At 38.7% G+C, this 24,706-nt stretch overlaps 1 protein-coding gene and 1 long non-coding RNA gene across 2 annotated transcripts; one reads left to right on the forward strand and one right to left on the reverse strand.

Annotated features, from left to right (window-relative positions):
* Window positions 1-19,559: 19,559 nt before the first annotated feature.
* LOC113702189 (strigolactones hydrolase CXE15-like) lies at window positions 19,560-21,701 on the reverse strand. Its single transcript, XM_027223256.2, has 2 exons — window positions 20,715-21,701; window positions 19,560-20,109 (listed from the first exon to the last, which is right to left on the reverse strand). The coding sequence occupies exons 1-2, from the start codon at window positions 21,425-21,427 to the stop codon at window positions 19,803-19,805; spliced, it is 1,020 nt and encodes a 339-aa protein (XP_027079057.1). The 5' UTR covers window positions 21,428-21,701; the 3' UTR covers window positions 19,560-19,802.
* Window positions 21,632-22,892, forward strand: LOC113702198 (uncharacterized). Its single transcript, XR_003451085.2, has 2 exons — window positions 21,632-21,761; window positions 22,625-22,892. It is a non-coding gene; the product is annotated as an uncharacterized lncRNA (long non-coding RNA).
* The last annotated feature ends 1,814 nt before the right edge of the window (window positions 22,893-24,706 follow it).

Consider the following 24,706-nt stretch of genomic DNA (forward strand, 5'->3'; position numbering starts at 1 on the left):
GTATGTCCCACAATTGCCCAAGTCCTCTAACCTAGGCGCTCTGATACCAACTGTGACGACCCCACTTCTCCCAAGGGCGAACCCAAGGGTATCGGCGGGCCGCCTGCCTAGCTCGCGCCAGGACTCAAAACTTAAAGCTAATAAAACTCTTCTAAGCCACAAGAACACGATTCATAATATATACAACCACCAAAAGTCTATTTACATCTTCAAAAGCATCAAGCCAAACCGCTCTAATATACTATAACAATAACCAGCAAAAGGTAGACCCTAAGAAGGGTCCTTATACAAACCACCAAAACAAAAACAAACATCCTAACTGTTCAACTATTACAAGCCAATCTACCTATACTAGTATACGAGCCAAAAGTCCCCGCGTCGGCCCCTGCTAAGGAAAACAAAAGGAAAGGGGTAAGCTATATGCTTAGTAAGTAAACAGGGGCGAAAGCATAAATTTCACGTAGCAACAATTACACAATAAGAGTAAAGCAAAAGCAGAAAAGAACAACATCATATAATAAGGATACAGGTGGCTCCAAAGCCAATTCATATGCCATGCGTGATCTCCTGCCGACACTCCGTCGACCACACTCAATGGTCCGTAGAACTTCACTTGTACACCCACCGACACCTTATCACCCTCACTGGCCAGTCACCTCACAAACTTGCCCGGGCGAACGAAATCACAAACTTGAGCTTGAGTCACAAGCTCGGGTCACAAACTTGGTCACCTTCTCGGTGAACCGGATTCACAAAATTGGTTCATAACATGAATCTACAAACTTGGTGACCTCAGACTAAGTTGGACTGACTTCGACCAAGCCCTAACCGGCTCGAATAGTCCAAACAGGTCTTAGATCGGGCCCACGAACTCACAAACTTTGCAAACTTCACAAACTTTACTCGAAAGTCGCCCCGAGCCACAAGCTCAAGGGTTTTGGTTCCAAAAGGTTCATATACATATGCCAAGTACAATTATACATTCAAATTAGGGTTTAGGTCGAGTGCGATAAAGTACACCCTCGCCTAAGTACCCTTTTCACACATCTCAAACACATAGCAAAGAAAAACACACCAAACTGGCCTGAATACTTACTCAGAAACTGAAATAGCAAAAGTACGAAGTCGGATCGAAATGAACAGCTAGTAGTGGGCCCCACCAGTTTCGCCCAGCTCACCACCGTCTGACATAGAAGATTGTGTCACATAAAATCGCAAACGGCTACTATTGTGCCTAAAACAAGCAAAACGGCAAAAACGACAAGCGCGCACGTAAATATGACGGACGGAAACGGAAACGGCCGTTAGCGGAAACGGCAGATTTGACACTCAGTTCTAGTTTACCCATAAGTTGAGCTACGAATATCGGATTAAGGCGTATGAGATGCCAAATCGAAGCTTAAAGGATGAACAACAACTGTTATGAAGACATCCAGAACTGAAACTGGAGGCTTCATTCCCAAATGACCAAACACAATCACTTACGAAATCTGGCCAATGCACAAATGGTCAGTTTTGAGTGCGAACTGTTTTCTATGCTACACATGGTCAAAAGAGCTGAAAATTGGCAGTTAGATAGTTCATTCCAAATGGAACAACTTTCATGAAGGTCGGCAATCCAAATTCGGAACGGAAATTGGTCATCAAGACCAAAACAGATCTGACCAGAAAATGGTCATCTTCACGGCCAGGCCTTATTTGCTCGGCTATATCTCAGGTTTTATAAATCCGATTCATGAAATTCCAAGGGCGTTAGAAAGCTCTGATATAGAGCTATAAGTTTGGTGTTTTGGTCGCAAGCCCAAACAGCTTGTAACCTAGTCAAATGTGAAGCCAAAGTTCCAGTCATAAACTGTCCAAAAACGTAACAGAATTTGACGGTCAAAACAGGTCTGAGTATTTCGTTTATAGCTCAGGATATACTAATCCGTTTAACCTGAAAATTTACAGGGATATCCGGGACTTAAGGGGCTACAATGTTGAAGAAGGAAACTTTGTCCAATTTTGAATGTAACAAGGTCAAAAATGCAAGACACTATACCAGAATTGCAAAACAGGATCACAAACCGTATTTGACCTTAATATGCGGTAATGGCACCAAATTCACTACGGTTATCGGATGGGGGTGTAAGACCCACCGTTTCGAAGCTAAGAAACAGGGTTACAATATTGGAGAAGGCCACTCAATCCAGTTCCTAGCACAACTAGGTCAAATGTGCCAAATACTAAACCAGATTCACCAAAACAGGTTTGCAAAACGTAGAAAACTGTAATCGATATAACTCAGTCCATACAAGTCCAAATGCCGAAATTCCAAAGGCATATGTTAGCTAAGACATCCAGTTACATTTCATCAGAAGACACCAACTTCAAAATCCAAACTAATTCCAGTAAAAACAGCCAAATACCAACGCAGTTTTCGCATTCTGATCAAAGCAGAACAGCTACAGTAATTTCGTCATAACTCACTCTACACTAATCCAAATGCCCTGAAATTTTACAGGCACCTTATACACATCAATACCTATAACTTTCATGTTTTGAGCAAAGTCCAATTCGGCCTCTAACCCTATGATCCAAAACCGGACAGAATTGGGATTTTATAAACCCTAACTTTCCATTTTTCCATCCAAATCCATAATTGATTGCATTTATCAACAATTCACACCTACTAGAGTTATTATAGTCCATTGCCAATCATCATACAAGGCCACAACATCCCATTCATTTTAAACCAGAAAATTCATCATAAAATGGAAAACTTCACCAAAACTCTTCAAATCAAGAAATAAATCATATATTCTAACACTTATGCCACCATTAAGCACAAAATAACCATCATTAAGTATAAGGAAGTAGTAAAACATCACTTACCTAAGAACAAGAGATGTAGAGAGGTGTTGGACACTTAGCTCTTCAAACAAACTTCACTACAACCCTTACTAGCACTAGAAAATAGGATTTTATGGAGTGAAATCTAGTCTAAGCTTTTGTTTATAGAAGATTGAAGCTTATGGAAGCTTGAAAGTTGGTGGAATTTCCTTCTTCTTTGCAAGGAGAGAGCCGGCCACAAGGAAGAGAAAAATGGTGAATTTTGGGCATTTTTTTTTGATATTTAATCCTTTGGTCAAAAAAGTCAAGAAAGTAAATAGTAATTCTTAAAGTCCAACCAATAGAAAAGTGACACTTGTCACCTCCATTAATGCCTTCTTATCTTTCTTTTCTCTCTCACATCAATCACTTCACACACACTACTTATCTCTTAACACCCGATAAATTTTACACAGTATCCGAAACTTAATCTTATTGGCCGAATTTTTCCGAACTTTTCGCACTAGTGGGTCCCACGTCCGAAATCCGTTCTTATTTTCTCAAAATCTAACCGATACTAGAAAAATCATCTAAAAACTATATTTACTCATAAAAATTATCTGGGGAACTTTTCTAATAAGAAAATGTGGAAAAGCGGCGATAAATAATCTCCACTGAAACTTTCTAATATTGCAACACTAGAGGTTTGCTAATCATTCAAACTTACTAACCTATGTCAAGGCACACACTAGATTACCGAATATAAATTATAGCTTGAACCTTATAATCATAATACGTAAACTAGGATTTTCCAACTTAACCGAATTAGGGTTTCCTTCCTAGCCATAAAACCCTATTTTCCAAACCAAATATCAAATAACCCTAATATCGACTTACGATCGGACTGGGGCCTCACAATCTCCCCTACTTAGGACAATTTCGTCCTCGAAATTAATTCGTTGGTCAAAGCGTACCTTCAAAACCTGCCGAAGGGTCAATCGCCTCCTGTTGACCCATTGCATACACTCTTGCTGGCCCTTTAGGTCGATTGTCCCCTGCATTGGACGGCTTAGTTGTGGTCCCTTCAGTCGGTGACTTAAATTCTTCTTTTTTCATCTTAGGACACCGGGCAATCAGGTGTTCGGTGCTACCACATTTGAAGCATTTGCATACCGAACTATTCTTCCAGCAATTTTCATCGGTGTGATTGCCCCCACAGAAACCACAGGTTGACTTGGCGGCTGTACTTGCCCCTCCACGCTGGACACTCCTCGGCCCCTCTTGCACGACCTGACCCCGTACAAAGTTTTTCGGGGTCCCTGCAGGTCGTGGACCATCCGTACCTTTCGTTATCTTGGCAGGTGGCTCGTTTCGCGAGCTTTGTCCGACCATGGAATCATTTGAGCTAGGTTGCCTCCTTTTTCGATCGTGGAAGGCTTTAACCTGTCCTCTGGCAGTCTCAATCCGCTGTGCTTTTTCTAGCGCTTGGCTAAACGTGTTCAACTGAGCAGCTGCTAGCGACTCCTGGATTTCCACATTTAAACCTTGAACGAAGCGACGGATTCGTTTCTGCTCCGTTAACACCAGCTCTGGGGCAAAGCGGGAAAGTTTAGTGAACTGGGTTTCGTACTCTGCCACGCTAGATGCACCTTGACGCAGGCGAATAAAATCATCTTCCCGTTTCTCTTGCACGATGGGCGGCAAATACTTCTCATTAAATTCTCGGGTAAAATTGATCCAGGTCCAAGGGGTTTGTTCCCGCTCCCACTTAGCTCTGATCACATTCCACCAGGCTCGAGCGGCCCCCTCAAACTGGAAAACAGCAAAAGATATCTGCCGCTCTTCCGAATACCTAAGCGCGGCAAATATATCGAGCATTCGGTCCATCCAGGTTTCTGCTAAATCAGGATTAGGTCCTCCTATGAACTTAGGAGGTGCAAACTTTTGGAACCGTTCTAAGGCACGGTCCTCGCCCTCATGATTATGTCCCGGATTATGTCCATGGTTTCCAGCAGCATTCCCGTGGCCCTGAGCCTGTTGGTCAATCATACGCTCCATCAAGTCAGCCATTCGTTGGATGGCTGTAGCTACTTGGTCTGGCTCTTGTTCATGTTCCATTTCAGGGCCTCGTCCTCGCCCTCTACCTCCACCTCGAGTACCGGAGGCCATCTAGTGTACAAGTCTATAATTTGAAACAATCCGTATACTTATCATCCAGACTATGAGCAAAAGAAGAGACACAAAACTTACGCACAAAAGGCACACAAAAGATAAGTTCAAAATTCCATTCACATATATACACGTATTTACAAAGTCACACCAAAAGATTTACACATTACCGACCTCCAGTCGGTACAAAACCCAATATACACGAGCACTCCGGCTCCAAAACTAGTTAGTCGGCTAAGTAACAAAAGAAATTAGCCGAATTAGTTCTAACAAAAGTAACCCGCCTTACAGTCAAAAGTACAAAAGCGGCCCTATGCGTCTCCCCTAGGACCCAGGTTCCCAACGGAACCTAACGTATCCACCTCATCCATCCCCTCTGGACCGGTGGCCCGTGGCGGTGCCTCTGCGGCTAAATCTAGTAAGAGCTCGCAGTCAACAGACATACTCCGAGCCCTGTCCCTCAGCTGCCTCTTCATAGCGAAGAGGTGCTGGTGTGTGTCCTGGAGCTGACGGTGCAAAGCATCCGTCCTCTCCCTCTCCTCTCGGAGACTCCGCTCCAAGTGCCTAATGCGTGACGCCCGCCCCTGGCCAACCTCTCTGGCCTCCTCTAGCTGCGCTCTCAAAGAGTCGACTGTCCTGTCGAGGTAATAACGCTCGTCGTCCAATGCTATGACTACCTCGTCGGGATAGCCATACGTATACCAACACGCACAGGGTCGGCACGACACCTGGCCGAAAGGGGAGTACAAAGTGTAAGGCTCTCCCAGCCTCTGCCTATAACGGATCGCCCGCTTACGCAGCACTCGATCCTCTATGCCTCTCGTGCTCGGAAATCTCGGTCCCACGCCACTGGGTCCCGCACCACTCGAACCGCCCGGATACATACCTACAAAACATTAAGTCGTCAGTCAACCAGCATTTCAGCTTAAAAGATATCATTCAACTTAAAGAGAATCACATAATCCTAAGTCATCCTAATAAACCTATCACGTATGTCCCACAATTGCCCAAGTCCTCTAACCTAGGCGCTCTGATACCAACTGTGACGACCCCACTTCTCCCAAGGGCGAACCCAAGGGTATCGGCGGGCCGCCTGCCTAGCTCGCGCCAGGACTCAAAACTTAAAGCTAATAAAACTCTTCTAAGCCACAAGAACACGATTCATAATATATACAACCACCAAAAGTCTATTTACATCTTCAAAAGCATCAAGCCAAACCGCTCTAATATACTATAACAATAACCAGCAAAAGGTAGACCCTAAGAAGGGTCCTTATACAAACCACCAAAACAAAAACAAACATCCTAACTGTTCAACTATTACAAGCCAATCTACCTATACTAGTATACGAGCCAAAAGTCCCCGCGTCGGCCCCTGCTAAGGAAAACAAAAGGAAAGGGGTAAGCTATATGCTTAGTAAGTAAACAGGGGCGAAAGCATAAATTTCACGTAGCAACAATTACACAATAAGAGTAAAGCAAAAGCAGAAAAGAACAACATCATATAATAAGGATACAGGTGGCTCCAAAGCCAATTCATATGCCATGCGTGATCTCCTGCCGACACTCCGTCGACCACACTCAATGGTCCGTAGAACTTCACTTGTACACCCACCGACACCTTATCACCCTCACTGGCCAGTCACCTCACAAACTTGCCCGGGCGAACGAAATCACAAACTTGAGCTTGAGTCACAAGCTCGGGTCACAAACTTGGTCACCTTCTCGGTGAACCGGATTCACAAAATTGGTTCATAACATGAACCTACAAACTTGGTGACCTCAGACTAAGTTGGACTGACTTCGACCAAGCCCTAACCGGCTCGAATAGTCCAAACAGGTCTTAGATCGGGCCCACGAACTCACAAACTTTGCAAACTTCACAAACTTTACTCGAAAGTCGCCCCGAGCCACAAGCTCAAGGGTTTTGGTTCCAAAAGGTTCATATACATATGCCAAGTACAATTATACATTCAAATTAGGGTTTAGGTCGAGTGCGATAAAGTACACCCTCGCCTAAGTACCCTTTTCACACATCTCAAACACATAGCAAAGAAAAACACACCAAACTGGCCTGAATACTTACTCAGAAACTGAAATAGCAAAAGTACGAAGTCGGATCGAAATGAACAGCTAGTAGTGGGCCCCACCAGTTTCGCCCAGCTCACCACCGTCTGACATAGAAGATTGTGTCACATAAAATCGCAAACGGCTACTATTGTGCCTAAAACAAGCAAAACGGCAAAAACGACAAGCGCGCACGTAAATATGACGGACGGAAACGGAAACGGCCGTTAGCGGAAACGGCAGATTTGACACTCATTTCTAGTTTACCCATAAGTTGAGCTACGAATATCGGATTAAGGCGTATGAGATGCCAAATCGAAGCTTAAAGGATGAACAACAACTGTTATGAAGACATCCAGAACTGAAACTGGAGGCTTCATTCCCAAATGACCAAACACAATCACTTACGAAATCTGGCCAATGCACAAATGGTCAGTTTTGAGTGCGAACTGTTTTCTATGCTACACATGGTCAAAAGAGCTGAAAATTGGCAGTTAGATAGTTCATTCCAAATGGAACAACTTTCATGAAGGTCGGCAATCCAAATTCGGAACGGAAATTGGTCATCAAGACCAAAACAGATCTGACCAGAAAATGGTCATCTTCACGGCCAGGCCTTATTTGCTCGGCTATATCTCAGGTTTTATAAATCCGATTCATGAAATTCCAAGGGCGTTAGAAAGCTCTGATATAGAGCTATAAGTTTGGTGTTTTGGTCGCAAGCCCAAACAGCTTGTAACCTAGTCAAATGTGAAGCCAAAGTTCCAGTCATAAACTGTCCAAAAACGTAACAGAATTTGACGGTCAAAACAGGTCTGAGTATTTCGTTTATAGCTCAGGATATACTAATCCGTTTAACCTGAAAATTTACAGGGATATCCGGGATTTAAGGGGCTACAATGTTGAAGAAGGAAACTTTGTCCAATTTTGAATGTAACAAGGTCAAAAATGCAAGACACTATACCAGAATTGCAAAACAGGATCACAAACCGTATTTGACCTTAATATGCGGTAATGGCACCAAATTCACTACGGTTATCGGATGGGGGTGTAAGACCCACCGTTTCGAAGCTAAGAAACAGGGTTACAATATTGGAGAAGGCCACTCAATCCAGTTCCTAGCACAACTAGGTCAAATGTGCCAAATACTAAACCAGATTCACCAAAACAGGTTTGCAAAATGCAGAAAACTGTAATCGATATAACTCAGTCCATACAAGTCCAAATGCCGAAATTCCAAAGGCATATGTTAGCTAAGACATCCAGTTACATTTCATCAGAAGACACCAACTTCAAAATCCAAACCAATTCCAGTCAAAACAGCCAAATACCAACGCAGTTTTCGCATTCTGATCAAAGCAGAACAGCTACAGTAATTTCGTCATAACTCACTCTACACTAATCCAAATGCCCTGAAATTTTACAGGCACCTTATACACATCAATACCTATAACTTTCATGTTTTGAGCAAAGTCCAATTCGGCCTCTAACCCTATGATCCAAAACCGGACAGAATTGGGATTTTATAAACCCTAACTTTCCATTTTTCCATCCAAATCCATAATTGATTGCATTTATCAACAATTCACACCTACTAGAGTTATTATAGTCCATTGCCAATCATCATACAAGGCCACAACATCCCATTCATTTTAAACCAGAAAATTCATCATAAAATGGAAAACTTCACCAAAACTCTTCAAATCAAGAAATAAATCATATATTCTAACACTTATGCCACCATTAAGCACAAAATAACCATCATTAAGTATAAGGAAGTAGTAAAACATCACTTACCTAAGAACAAGAGATGTAGAGAGGTGTTGGACACTTAGATCTTCAAACAAACTTCACTACAACCCTTACTAGCACTAGAAGATAGGATTTTATGGAGTGAAATCTAGTCTAAGCTTTTGTTTATAGAAGATTGAAGCTTATGGAAGCTTGAAAGTTGGTGAAATTTCCTTCTTCTTTGCAAGGAGAGAGCCGGCCACAAGGAAGAGAAAAATGGTGAATTTTGGGCATTTTTTTTTGATATTTAATCCTTTGGTCAAAAAAGTCAAGAAAGTAAATAGTAATTCTTAAAGTCCAACCAATAGGAAAGTGACACTTGTCACCTCCATTAATGCCTTCTTATCTTTCTTTTCTCTCTCACATCAATCACTTCACACACACTACTTATCTCTTAACACCCGATAAATTTTACACAGTATCTGAAACTTAATCTTATTGGCCGAATTTTTCCGAACTTTTCGCACTAGTGGGTCCCACGTCCGAAATCCGTTCTTATTTCAAGATTTGGCCTCAATAAGTTTACCATCTCAATAACGAGAAATTATTTGCGAATTTCTTCAAGTTAATGTCCTTTAAGCAAGGGATTTTTACCAACTATGTTAAAAATGGCCAAAAAATGATCATTAGATGCTCATATTCTAATGTACCAAAGATCACCCCAGGGTAATGGAAAGGATCGGATCCTACCTTACCTTGTGCATTACCCCTTTGGATGGTACAAAAATATAAACGTGCAAGTTTCCTTGGATTAAATATCCAAAACACAGGGCGATTTATTCCTAACGTGGGATCCCCTAAATGGCATTCGCTCTATGGATCATGTATGATGCCAAATTATCAAAGCGAATAAATATGCAGTACACAAAACGTGACCTAAAGGGACCCCTTTTGTATGCCGGGATGAGCCTAGAATGAAATGTATTTATGGTGCCAATGCGAAGTATTGAATTTAAACGTATCATATCAAATAGGGCAGGTTCCTAGAGAGTACCATGCCAGGACTCTTATTTCCTAGGGCTTATGAGTGTAATGGAGACAAAAATCGATAAAAGTTAGTTCAATTAGATAAATACACATAACACATTGTAGCAAATTAATACAAAGAGATAAAGCAATAAAAGGAACAGAGGGGTTGGATCCCTCCCCTCGTGAATAGTGTCCCTAATAGGGTAAGGCAGACTCTACCCTAGGTAAAACTATCATGGATGCATGAGGCCGGGGCTCACTAATGCATCTAGACTCGATAGGTTTTAGGTCCCCAAGCCTTCAGACTTGGAAAACAAGGGTCATCAATCCCAAGGTTCTTTGTCGGTGGCTCGAGCGATTCCCCAGATATTGCTACACACACATCGTGTCACGGCTACATATCATGAGTGAATCTATCAAAAATCCTTAACCTTCCACTAAAAGCTAAAGGCTATGAACCCAAAGCTTAAAATGGAAGATTGAGTGACCCCTCGGATCAAGCTACGCACACATCGTGTCGCGATCACAAGTCCAAGTGAGTCGCCTAAAATCCTAATAGGGTGGAGTGGCGTGACAAGCCACTAAAAGAAAAATAAAGGAGGGATAAATAATAAAGCGTATGCACGTATGCTAGTGCTCTTTTTTGGAGGGGAGGGATCGAGAACCAATGCGAGGTTCTAGGGTAATATCCCCCCACCCAAATGTAATGCAAAGCGCGGGATAACATACATAAACTATCCATCCATCAAATCAATCGTACGAAAATAGGTGAGGGAGTGAGTTGATACGTGCGAAATGCAAAACCCTTAAAAAGGAAAAATGCAACCCTAAACATCCAAATGCGATATATGGAAAGGTTAAAAGAAGAAAAAGATTGACTAAATCAAATTTGCTCGGACTCTCTAAGTCCCCAGTGGAGTCGCCAACTGTCGCGCCCCATTTTTTATAAGTAAAATAAATAAATGGTTTAAAAAGTGAATTTTGATTCAATTTTTGGTTGAAAAATGAATTTTTGATTTAAAAAGAAAATGAAAAACATGTGGGTCTAAATGGGACTTGAAAATGCGACGATTTGATCCAAAATAATAGTTTAAAAAGGGTTTTGGAACGAAAATCAGAGTCGCCACTTGGTATAGCGTTAAGGTGTACCAAGTCACCTAAAATGAATTTTTAAAGGAAAAGGTAGAAAGAAACCCCTTTTAAACGACTCCTAGTCTACGTAAACCAACGAAAAAAGTTCGGGAGTTACATTTGACGAAGGGGAAGGCAAGGATAAAAATCTAAGGCACCCCTTTGATCTAGCCAAGGCTAGTTGCGTAATTTAGTCAAGAATTTTCAAATGCCTTAAACCTCTGCCGATACTTCAAGACACAACACAAGATAAGAACTTAAGATTCCCACCATAATCTTGTACTTAAAAACAAATAGACGACTTAGCATTCACAGTAACATCTCTCCAGATTTTCGGATGGGACAAACTGACAACTTTCATTCAAAAATGCAGAAATGAACAACAATGGCAAACTGCATGCCTGTTCCGCTAAAGGAAATCCGGTATGAATCCAGCCGTTCACATGCAAACCACAAGCAAAGTGCAGAATTCTTTTGGAAAAGAAAACCCATAACAAAGCCACGAATAAACTTTATTTTGAACAACAAATACTCTCTGCAATTTCTGATGCAGAAAACTCATGTGAAGCTTCCAACCAAAACCAACTAAACTATCCCCCAAACGCCCCTTAACACTGAACACTTCAAATGAACCCAGAGCTATTGGCTAAAAACACAAAATTTCAGCGGATCAGACCTTGCGGCCAAACAAATGATAACCAATACAGAAAAAAAAACAACTAACTATTTCAAAAGTTGTAGACAATGCCTGTTGCTGTAAGAAACAAATGCCTTTGAATTGCAGCAAATACACGCATGGCATCACCATCACATAGCAAAACAAACCCAGAAAGAATGGAAAAAGACGCCGAGTAAGAACTTTAACCAACCCAAAAGATAGTTTATCAACATTTTCTGCAACAAAGCCCAGCACTTCAAGTTTGTGGTAGCAGACTCTAAAACTGACTCTTAAGGGTCCTAACAACCATAACAAATGACGTTTCAGACCATTGTTTGATCAAAACAAGGGAAAAGCATAAAGAATGCATAGGGCAAAAATAGTTGGCTTGCTTTTTGAGGAGACCCATGATGATATCATCGGAAACCGACTGAAAGTTTACAGCTTCATCATCAGAAAACCAAGAGGACATCCATGACACAGATCCATCATCTCCCAAGATGCACAAAAGATAATAACATGAAGGAAGAAAGCTCATAGCAAGTTTAGCTACAAATCCATTTAACACCCAGATGAATAGCCTGATGCTTGGTGAACGAGAGAGCAGAGAATGAAAGGTTACCTGCACTCCCTTGAATTGCAGAAAGACGGCGTCGGGATGGAGGAACAATGAACCTCAGCGCAAGGCGAACGAAGCTGGGAAAAGTTTTATCTTTTTGCTGCGACTGCCTTCCAAATTCTGCACCACCTCTCTTCTCGTTCAATTGCCCGTTTCTTCCTCACTCGGCAGCTTCTCTCTCGGCTCTTTCGTTGTTGCCCATCGCTCTTTTCCAGTTTCTTTCTCTGACTTCCTACCCTTTCTTCTCCAGCTCGTCCCCTGAAGCTCCTTATTCCCTCAGCCCTTTTCTTTTGTTGCTTTTTCTAAAACCTCGCCGTCACCCCCCTTGTTTGTTGCCTCAGTTTTTCCTTTTTTTGCTTTGCTCTGTTTTCTTTTAGTTGCTTCGCCTGCCGAAGCTCCCTCTCGGTTCTCCCCTTGTTCGGCTGAACATCTCTCTCAATCTCCTATCTCCCTCGCTGTTTTTCTTTTCCGCTCCGTCGCTTTCTCTAGTTCTTCCAGCAGCCCTTTTCCTCCTTGCTTTTTGTGTTGCAGCCGCCACTTCCTTGTTCTTGCTCTCCTTTTTTCCAGCCGAGAGCTCCTTCCTCCCTTCTCCCGTAGTTCTTTCTTGTTCCTTCCTCTCAGCCCCTAGGTTTTCTTTGTTCTAGATTCCTCTTGCTTCTTTGATGAAAGCCAGGTTAGCATGATCCAAAGGTGGAGAAAAAATGACGGAAAAAATGATGGAAATCAGATTAGAATTGAGTTGCATTGAGTTATGTACTCTCACGCATGTTCCTTGTTTCTGATGGAGAAAAAGCTTGGATCGTGTGTAGCTCGGGGTGCGTGAGCTTGCTTTTTCTTCTTTTTTTTCCCTTTCCTTTTTTTTTTCAATGAATCATTTAATTAAACAATAAATAAAAATAACCGAAATAACAATTTAAGTAAACAAAAATGAACACAAGTAGGAATAAAAGATAAAGACAAAATGCTAAAATTTTTGTTTTTTTTTTCAATTAATAAACAGTAAATTTGAAAACGAAACAAAGCATATTTTTGTGAATGATTTTCTTTTTTCGATAAATTCCATGCTAAAAATGTCTCAGAACTTTTATGGGCTGAATGGAGTGGAACTTTGGGATGTGGAAAACAGCATAAATGAAGCGAAAGGATTCCATTGGCACGAAAAGGACGAATCTTGGATGAATTGTGGGCAACAAACCAAAACTATGCAACTCAACGAATCAACCATATTCTGCAACTTCAGAAATTTGTTCAACGCATGAGAACAGCAATAATCCACAGCAAGACCCACGGATTTCATAGCATGGAAATTTTGTTTATGAGATTTCGTAAAATGGGCCCACACTGGGGCAAATTTTTTGTAATACATTTGAGGTTTTCGCCCAAGAATCAAATAATACATTTTTCGAATCAATCACGCTGCTCTTTTCATGAAATTTAAGTGCATGTCATACTTTGGTAAGCCCCCTGTGCAGGTATTTATGGCTGAAATCGACAAAAGAGCATCTGGTGATGTGGAAGGCCGATGTCGAAGAATGAGAAGAAAGAAGGGAAAAGGACCCTACACTGGGGCAAATTATTTTGAAAAGGTTCTCTCGAAAAATCAAAAATCAGAAAAAAAAAATCAAATTTAATTTCTTGTGGGCGAAGTTTCAGCGTATGTCGCGCACCCTTCTATCCCCCCTTTTCTTGACAATCACACTTAATTTCTTGACCAATTGGATGGCAGGATTGGGTCTTATCCCACTGACCATTCACAAAGATCACGTTGGGTATGAATTTCATGCCGCCAACATCACAAAGATCACGTTGGGCCTGGACTCCTTGCTTTCCCTAGCCGTCATCCGATTCCTTCTTGGCCGAACGCTTTTTCCCTTTTTCTTTCGTTTCACTCTCCCCGTTGCCCTTTTCCTTCAGCTTTTCCTCCTTAGCCCTTTGTGATATCCATTAATGCGAAATTTCTTGCATGTATCTGAATTAACTGACAAAAGGCCCTATTTATTTTAGGGTTAAATCAGAATTTGCGCCAGTTTATTTATTTTAGAAAGCATACACTTGTGAATTTTCAGATTAGAGGTTGAAAAAAATCTCAATTCGGTCTTATTTCTTAAAATTCATCATGAAATCCCTCAAATAGCCAAAAAAGAATGAAATATACATTATTATATACAAATCAACAATTGTATAAATAAAAAACTTTATTGCTGAAAAAGTTTGAAACAAAATTTCTACAAATGAGAAGAGAAAGACTTCTGAAGAGCTCCACATATACACACTTGTTTGCCTCCTTTTCGGAACAGAATTTTTCTTTTCTTTGACAAATAATGATGAAGACTCTTAGAGGCTTTAGCCTAGCGCTTTCAAATAGATCCTTCATGTTTTCATGATGAAGGATTTGATGATTGTGTTGATTTAATTTATTTTTTGTTTATACTTTACTATTTAATTGGTGCCTTGACCCTTCTATTGTTTTGAAGCTATTTTTCCTTCATTTGATTACCATTGCAAAGAGGTACACTCTATCCCTTATTTCCACTTTATTTGACCCTATGTGTCTATGTGATTTATATGCTTAATTGCATGCCCTTTGAATGTTTTCATTTTATTTATTTATTTATCCACTTTATTTGTTTTAGTTTTGTATAGTTATTTTTCAATTTCGATTATTTGAAAGGCACTTGAATGCCAAAGTTGTAATAGCTAGGTTATTATTTATTTTATTCCGTTTTCCCTCTTAGATTGTAGTTGGCTTCCCCCGAATGTAATAGTTAGGGCTTTATTTGCTTTGTTTGCCTTGTGTGTTTTTGCATGCCTATGTGTTACGTGTTACCGTTTTCTTAGGACCTTGCATCTAGATACCATGCTTATGTCTTATGTGCTATACGTGATTTATGTGTTTATTTGTTTTATTATGCTTTACATGATTTATTTGATTATAACAAATGCATGTCGTCACCACACTAGTCCAACGCTAGTTGTGGCCGCCTTTCTCGAATCCACACTAGTCCAATGCTAGTTGTGGCTCTTTGTTACGATTTTCCGCTAGTCCAATGCTAGTGAGAATTTGTAGACATGGGCTAACCCAACGCTAGACCCTTAGGAGCCCTTCACGCGTTAGATCATGATTGCATGATAAAATCACTCCATCTCATGCATATTTTTCACTTTCTAGGGCCTTTTATCATTTTGTATGATATTTCCCTTATGCGTATATCCCTTATCCCTAATTTCCCTATATATTTACCCCTTTGTATGATACATGACATTAAACTTGCATTTCATTTTAGAATTAGGATTAGGGTAGTGCATTTGCTTGATTAGATTAGGGAAACCCTTAAATATGGGATACTGACGAGTTTGGCTTTTCTGGCCTTAGCACGCTCGTATTCCCTCTATTAAAAGGGGAAACTGAGTCACAAATATTAGTCCCCCATACCCGACATGATGCACTCCTTTAAAACATGTATATTTGTATAATTATTTTATTTTTTTTCTTTTCTTAAAGTCTCATATTTTTGCATTATTCGTGACCCCTCCAAAGAGTCCACTTTGAGCATCACAATTAATGTGATTGGCATCAATTGAGTTTTGAAGAGAAATTTTGCTCCCCGATACCCTCCTAGGACTAGGGTTGCATTCATATAGCACGTCCAAATGTGATAAATCTTTTGGTTAAAATAAGAAAATCCTTGACTAAATCACGCAACTAGCCTTGGTTAGGTCGAAAGGGTGTCTCGGATTTTTATCCTTGCCTTCCCTTTCTTCAAATGAGACTCCCGAACCTTTTTCTTTGATTTACGTAGATTTGGAGTCGTTTAAAAAGGGTTTTCCATTTTTTCTTTAAAATTTCATTTTAGGTGATTTGGTACACCTTAACTCTATACCAAGTGGCGACTCCATTTTTTCATTCAATAAACCCTTTTTAAACTATATTTTGGGTCAAATCGTCGCATTTTCATGTCCCATTTAGACCCATGTTTTTCATTTTCTTTTTAAATCAAAAATTCATTTTTCAACCAAAAATTGAATCAAAATTCACTTTTTAAACCATTTATTTATTTTACTTATAAAAAATTGGGCGCGACAGCTGGCGACTCTACTGGGGACTTAGAGAGTCCGAGCAAATTTGATTTAGTCAATCTTTTTCTTCTTTTAACCTTTCCATATATCGCATTTGGATGTTTAGGGTTGCATTTTTCCTTTTTTAGGGTTTTGCATTTCGCGCGTATCAACTCACTCCCTCACCTATTTTCGTACGATTGATTTGATGGATGGATAGTTTATGTATGTTATCCCGCGCTTTGCATTGCATTTGAGTGGGGGGATATTACCCTAGAGTCTCGCATTGGTTCTCGATCCCTCCCCTCCAAAAAGGAGCACTAGCATACGTGCATACGCTTTATTATTTATCCCTCCTTTATTTTTCTTTTAGTGACTTGTCACGCCACTCCACCCTATTAGGATTTTAGGCGACTCACTTGGACTTGTGATCGCGACACGATTTGTGCGTAGCTTGATCCGAGGAGTCACTCAATCTTCCATTTTAAGCTTTGGGTCATAGCCTTTAGCTTTTAGTGGAAGGTTAAGGATTTTTGATAGATTCACTCATGAAATGTAGCCGTGACACGATGTGTGCGTAGCAATGTCTGGGGAATCGCTCGAGCCACCGACAAAGAACCTTGGGATTGATGACTCTTGTTTTCCAAGTCTGAAGGCTCGGGGACCTAAAACCTATCGAGTCTAGATGCATTAGTGAGCCCCGGCCTCATGCATCCATGATAGTTTTACCTAGGGTAGAGTCTGCCTTACCCTATTAGGGACACTATTCACGAGGGGAGGGATCCAACCCCTCTATTCCTTTTATTGCTTTATCTCTTTGTATTGATTTGTTACAATGTGTTATGTGTATTTATCTGATTGAACTAACTTTTATCGATTTTTGTCTCCATTACACTCATAAGCCCTAGGAAATAAGAGTTCTGGCATGGTACTCTCTAGGAGCCTGCCTTATTTGATATGACATGCAAGAAATTTCGCATTAAACGAAACAAAGCATATTTTTGTGAATGATTTTCTTTTTTCGATAAATTCCATGCTAAAAATGTCTTAAAAATAAAAGTAAGAGACTAAAATAAATAATAACTAACATAACAAAAAAAATAATAGCAAATAAACTAAATTAAAAAATTTGGTGTCTACAGGAACTAGAGAAAGAAAGAGAACGTGCTAGACCAAAAGTGAATAAGTAAAATAATTTCGATTGTTTGAAATGGTGAGCTTGTATTAAAAAGCAAAAAAAGATTGACAATGTTTATGATACTTGTTTTCACTTCTATTACCAATTCTTTGGTCTTTTGTCCCTAGGCTAGGAATGAGTTGTGCTAAAATGATATCAGAAAAAGATAGTAAGACCACAACAAAAGAATATCTCTTGTTGTGACAAAAAGGGAGAGTTTAGTAAAATAAATGCAAAAGAAAATTTAATTTTAAAAAAAATAGAACCAAATTGTGGATGTCAAGCAAGGTGAGAACAACTCTTCATGAACTATGACAATCACCTATATACATTGCGTGGCGGAAGACTTAAATGATTAAACTAAATGGAAATTTATAACTCATAGAGATTGTTTATGAACTTTCTGTTATTGACAAGTCATGTCACAAAAAATTCTACATCTATTTCACACAAACTTTTGCATTCTTCATTAGTGACTATCAAATATCAATTAGGGTCATTATCACTCTACCCCCTTCAACTATATTACTAGTATCAGTTTATCCCCTAACGTTATCTATTAGTCATTTCACCCCCATAAGTAATTCAAGTTAACATGTTAAGAAATTTTGGACAAAAATACCTTTTTATTCTATAGCATTACTATATTGTTATTATTATTTTATTCCTTTAAATTATAGTGATATAATCGCTTTAATTTCTAACATTATTTTCTAGGCATTTTACTTCATCGTTAATCTAATTAGTATGGTAAAATTTTTTTAAATATATTGACCCTTTAATATATATATAATTAAAAATAAAAAAGTTGGAATGATTATTCTTCTTTTTTTCACTTTAAGAGATCCAAAAATATAAAAATAAAAAGATTTTCTCAAAATTTTTTTCACACTTATTATTAGGAAAAGAAAAAGAGACAGGAAAGAAGGAGACAGAGAATTAGATTTTACAAAGAAAAAAAATAAAGAAAAGTCTAACATTATCGTATTAATTTAAGGTTATTGGGATTAGGATTGAAATCTGGCGGTAAACATTAAAGTAAAATAATTTTAAAATAATAAAAGTATTGCATTCTTTCTTATGTGTATTTAAAAAAAAAAAAAGAATTGAGCTCTCTCTCTCTCTCTCTCCCCCTCTCCCTTCCCCTCCTAATCTTTCTATTTGTTTTAATATTAATAAGATTGCCAAGAAGAAAGAGATTAATACTTTGATTTTTTTTCTTGATACTAAAAATGAAAAGGGCCACTTTAAATTTTTTATTGTTTTTATTATACAAAGAGGAGGGTATTCTCTGAAGTTTTTTAACTTACTAAATTGGTTTAATGGTGGGATAAATTGTTTAAAAAATAACTTTATGGGGTAAATTGATAATGAGGCTATAGTTTATAGGGGTAAAGTGATAATAACTTTTAGGGCTATACTTGTCTTTTTACTTTAATTAACAAACTCCGTTAAATTTGACTGTTAGTCTTGGGGATAAAGTGATTAAAAAATAACGTTAAGGGGGAAATTGATAGTGGCACCAAACGTTAAAGAGGTAAAGTGACCTATCAATTACCTTGAAAACATTTGTTTTGGCAGGGTGATTATTTGAAATAATTACAGTAATACTCTTTATGACGTGATATATGTGATAGATAAAAAGTGGTTGGAAATTATACTTATGATGTAAGCAAAACAAAATTTGAATTTTTTTTTGGCAAATCTTGATAACGAAACATACCTAATTTGTTCTAGCAGTAGGCTAACTACTAGTTAAGGAAAGATCATATGCATTATGGCATCCTTGGTGCCATCAAGAACGAGTTAATATACAAAACAACGTTCAACAACATGATCACATAAAGAGGTTGTATAATTATTGACCTTTTAGTGATGTTGTGAAATAGATATGTTCGAAATTTCGAAATCTCGTACTTATCCTTAAATAATCATCATATAAAGTTGTGAATTTGGAACGGGACAATTAATACCCATGAATAAGTTGCAGTATTTATCTATTTTTTTTCCTCCTTGTATACTTTTGTGGTTTTAAATCGATGATCAACATTTCAATGTTATTTCGAAATGAACTTATTCTCTAGTAAAGAAATGGTTGTTTAGTCAATTGATTCCTATGTAGCTCCAACTTAATATCATTTGTAAGGTGATGAAACTTGAGATAAAGCACAAGTCCGATACAAAACACTAATGGAGGCTACAATTCCTTGGCACAAATTTGTAACATGATATACTATTTGAGCAATTACGGAACACATGACATGAACAGAAATACCTACAATTGATAAACACAAATGAGGCTTCAACTGTTTCTTTTCTTCTTCGTTTGAAAAGGCTCATCAAACATTGAGTACTTAGGCAGAATATTCAGTAATGAATTGTTTAATGATCCCCATCAACTTCTTGGAAGATTCAGAGTTGGGATTTATAGTGAAAAACCCATGTTGCTGTCCTTCAAATTCCTCATACTCAACTTTCTTTCCCCACCCTTTCAACTTCTTTGCATACTCCTCAGCTCTGTCTTTCAATAAATCACTTCCTCCACAAACCACTAGGATGGGATCAAGATCAGCTGTTTCCAGGTTGGGGCTTAAGGGTCCAAATGGGTTTATTAGCGGATGGTCAGTAGTCTCCCCAGCTGGTACTGAAAGCCTCCAGAACCTAATTCATCAAGCAAAATAACAAATCATTAGCTAACGAATTTCACCGTGGTGGTGTACCTAACAAAATCACAAAATCTATCCGTTTGGATTGCAAGGTTCTGAAGTTTTTGTCAAAATATATACTATAGCGATGTGAGATAAAAAAGTAATTACAAAATGCATCTAGAAAATTTTTCTACGAAAACTCGCAATTTAAACAAGGAATTCACATAATTTGTACATAAAAGTAATCAAATCTTAATCATGAGTTCCTTAAACAATTACAATTGCTATCAATTTGTATCGCTTTCAATGGGCATGACACATTACAATAACTACTTTGCATCACTTTTGACATGTTTAAGTTGATGTAAAACGAGAACCAACAAAAATGTAAAAAGTGATCTATTTTATATTTATTGTATAACTGAAATACAACTTTTTTTTTTTGTTTGAACAGGTACAAGTTAATCTTGAAAAATCACAAAACCCTTAATAAAAAAATTATAATTTATCAAAAAAAATCATTATGTGTCTAAATATTTAGTGCATTTTTTTTTTTATCGAATTAGTGTATTCCAAAAAATATGAAATTAGTGCTGCACAATTAGCCAGCCAGCTGACCTGTCAATGAGCTCCCAATTCAAGAATGCAGCTGTTGGCCCTTCAGCTTCAGACTTGGTAAGCACAGTCCCGCCAAAGAAAGGAGCCAGAAGGACATACCCATTTACTCTAACCGGCGCCAGCTCAGGTGAGCCGGCTCCAAGCTTAACAGCCAAGTTATGAGATATATTTCCCCCAGCCGAGTCACCCGAAATGATCACACTCCCAAAGTCGGCTACATCAGTGAGCCATGTGTCCGGCTTGTCAGCCACGGCTTGGGCCTGAAGCCATTTCACTGCCATGAACCCATCTTCAATAGCAGCCGGAAGCCGGTTTTCCGGCGCCAGCCGATAGTCAGGAGATATGATCACCGCTTCAAGCCCCTTAGCCAGCTTGAAGCAGTAGTTCTGGCAATTGGGCCATGCGCGTGAGCCAATGCAGAACCCTCCTCCATGAATATAGTAAAAGATCGGGAGCTTCTTCGACGACGTCGCTGTAGCCGGCTTGTATAGCCGGAGCTGAAGATTGCGTTCTGGGTCGAAAACGGCGTCCTTCCAGAGAACGGAGCCGTCGTCTTCTACAGGCACTTCGAAGCTTGGTTTGGTGGACCGGACAATTGAGCCGTCGCTATAGACTCGGAGGACTCCCCGGCATTCGTCCACCTCATACGGTTCAGTGGCAGTCGCAGAGGCAGAGACAGCTGCCGGAGCCTCCGGAATAGCCGTATCCGACATGTCTATTATACGTTTGATAAATTGTCTGAGAGAAAAATTATTACTAGGAACAATTTTATGTCATCAAATAATAGGTGGGGGTTAAATAGTATTGATGAAAGTCCTAGTGGTTTAGCAGGACAAAAGGGTTTCAACTACTGATCATGCTGAATTGGAATTTTTGTTGGCATTTAGTTTGTGAAATATATTTCGTTTTAGGATATTTGTGGATTAGGTTTGAAATGTTTATGTAAGCAAATTCTCTTGAGTTAATGTGGTGCCAAAAATACAGGACAGGATTAAAGACAAAGCTTGGTCTGCCACTTGAACCAAAAGCCTAATTGCTGAATCACTTGTGAGTTCTATACTTCTACTGGTTTGTTGCTTCAATTTTTTGACCTGTTGCTTTTGGTGTTTCGAGTTTTGCTCCTGTTGAAGCGGAATTGATCCTCTATCCAAGTCATATCTAGATTGGTTCTACAAAATTATGAAGAAATATAATTACTTCAAATTAGTGAATTTATGGGTGAAAAATGGTATTAATTAAATTTTAGTACTAATATGTAACAAGTGTGCAACTTCTTTAAATTTAAAATGGAAAATATAACATTCTTCGTATCATGGTGGCCGGAGGAGGGTGGATAAGATTAACCATTGTAAGACTCTTTTCAAAAGATGGCCTACATGTTGGTCTTTGCTCATGGTCAGAATAGAAAGCTGGCAGGCCGGTCAAATGGAAACTTAGGTAATGATATGGCTAAGATTTCCATCTTATCTAGACAAATGGATGGCAAAGTGATAAGTGATTTCTTCATAAATGACAAAGTAAATACGGCTGCCAATTGGGTTCATTCATGTCTTGAAAATAACATGGTGACAGAATTGAATTCTTCCTAGCTAGTATGGATCCAATATACAGTGGATGTAATATGCTTTTGCTTTTATTACCAAACTTTTGTAAAAGTAGATGTTTGTCAATTGATTTAGAATGAGGATGATTAGTTGTCTCTGCATGTAAGCTCCCAAACAATAGTCAGATGTCTTTGAATGCAAATTATGCAATCAATACATATACGATCTAGTGTATAAGTCTGTTTCTTTTTCCTTTTTTTTTTTGTTTGGGGAAAATATAGCACAAAAGTCTTGATACAAGTTCTTTTTGGATGGTGTTGTGTTATTGTTGCAAATGGAAACATCATTCCATCCTCACCACCAAAGGCTGGAGCTTAATAAGCAATAGCATCGCTCAAGGTTGGAAATTGTAGGAAGAGTAGAAGGAAGAAGGCAGTAAAATGCCACCAAATACCATGTTTTGTGGGATTACCAGACCAAGTGAGATGCATAAGTAGCTGTCTGCAATTGTTAATGGCCACGGTTGAAACATGGAGGTCAGAAACAATCCACGAGTCTTCCTGGCTTTCAGCTCCTGTTTCTGTTGTTAACTTGATAGAATTTTCCCAAAAGAGAAACTGATCGATTACCTGGACTACTATTTTCCCACTTTCAGTACAATTTTTCCACCTTTTTGGGTGTTCTATAGCAACAGACAGGTGATAATATGCCATACAAATCATACATATTGACCAAGTCAGGAAGTGTAGATAAAAATGATACTAACACCCCGCCCCCCACCCCCCACCCCCCAAAAAAATCCCAAAAAAGAAAGGAACAAAAGAAAAAGATGGAAACTGTTAAGTGGACCTAGTAAAGATGCTAAGAAGATAGTCTTGAATAAATGAATTAGGGATATGACATTATCTTCCATATTGGCAATTACAAGGGGAAAAAGCGATTCTGGGGGTTCTAAAGCTCTTTACAAACGTCTTGCATATCCAGAACCTCCGCACTTCTTACACAGTATCAAACCTGTAGAATGATACTATTAGCTTAACAACCGAAGTGATAAAAATGCAACAATATCAAGTTTATAAACAATGTATTCTTAGACCTGTTAATGCTCCGAAATATTAATTGTGGTACACAGTTAAAAAGTAACAAACCTGCACCCTTGCAGACCCTGCAATCAACCAGCCCTGTTTCCATTTTCATCTTACCATCATTGCAGAAGACACATTTGGTACCACCTGTCGTCAATTAACAAAGAATAGTTCATCAGCTATGGGGGAAATGACTACTAACACGTAATGAACACTACCAATTATCAACAAGTATCTGAAATTATCATGGCTTCAAATCCAAAAGGACTACAGAGATTCACAGAAGTCTTCAAGCCAAACAAGAGCGTGATTACGTACTCATTGGTGACACTAACATAATTCGATCCACTTATGTATATAACAGGTTTTAGCTGATTGGAAAACTTTAAAAATGCATTGAGCTACATAAATTGTTCAAGGGCAATAATACAAAACTCAAAAAGGACAAGTAATTGGTCAAATGAAACCATAATAAGGGAATAGCTAAGGGGAATAACTCGTCCAGTACCACTATACTCAAAAGGAGTCTGTGGGCTGCAAAGCAACATCACCGCTCAAACATTCCAGAAACAACACACGCTTTTGCCTAACTATCTCAACTTGCTCCCACCAGTTAAACTCCTCTTGATATATAATGATCGAGTACGTATAGCTTGTAATATCGTTGACGCTATCAGGTCATATGATTTCAGCTTGTTCACTTTCCCGGGTAGTGCCTCAGTATACCATATGGTACTTAAATGAATTTGCTTTTACTTATGGTGATGGAAGCTGTAAGTAAGAGAATCGAGACGATTGATTTAGTTAGACTTCTAGATGGTGGTTGAGACGTGTTTCCATGTGTCTGGCCACTGGCGCACAATGTTTTAAAAACCGGACCGTTAATTGAACCGGTGAAGTGAAAGGGTCGAGATTCAACCGGTCGGACCGGTTCAACCTCGGTTCAATAAATTTTTTAAAAAATAATTTATATAAATATATATATGTACAAAATAAGACATGTAATGGACTAATTTAATACTTTATATGATGAAAAGTTTACTATTTTTTAATAACTTGGATTTTTAAAAATAAATTTTTTAAATTATAAGTTAAAACAAATAAATTTTATCTCAATTTCAATTATATATAAATCCAACCCAAAAATATCACAATATTTTGAAATTATACAAAATTCACGTCTATGAGAATTTAGATATTGTGAACTTAAATTTTAATTTACGTTTTGGGATTTAGAGATTGCAATTTAAAAAAGGAAATTTGGAGTTCGAAGGAAGTCAAGAAAATCGAAAATAGAAATGTAAACTTGATAAGAAACAAAAAATGAGATAAAAGTGAGTGGTTGTGGCATTAAATAATTTGG

This window comes from Coffea arabica, chromosome 1e (assembly GCF_036785885.1).
Source record: "Coffea arabica cultivar ET-39 chromosome 1e, Coffea Arabica ET-39 HiFi, whole genome shotgun sequence".
In the NCBI taxonomy this organism is placed as follows: Eukaryota; Viridiplantae; Streptophyta; class Magnoliopsida; order Gentianales; family Rubiaceae; genus Coffea; species Coffea arabica.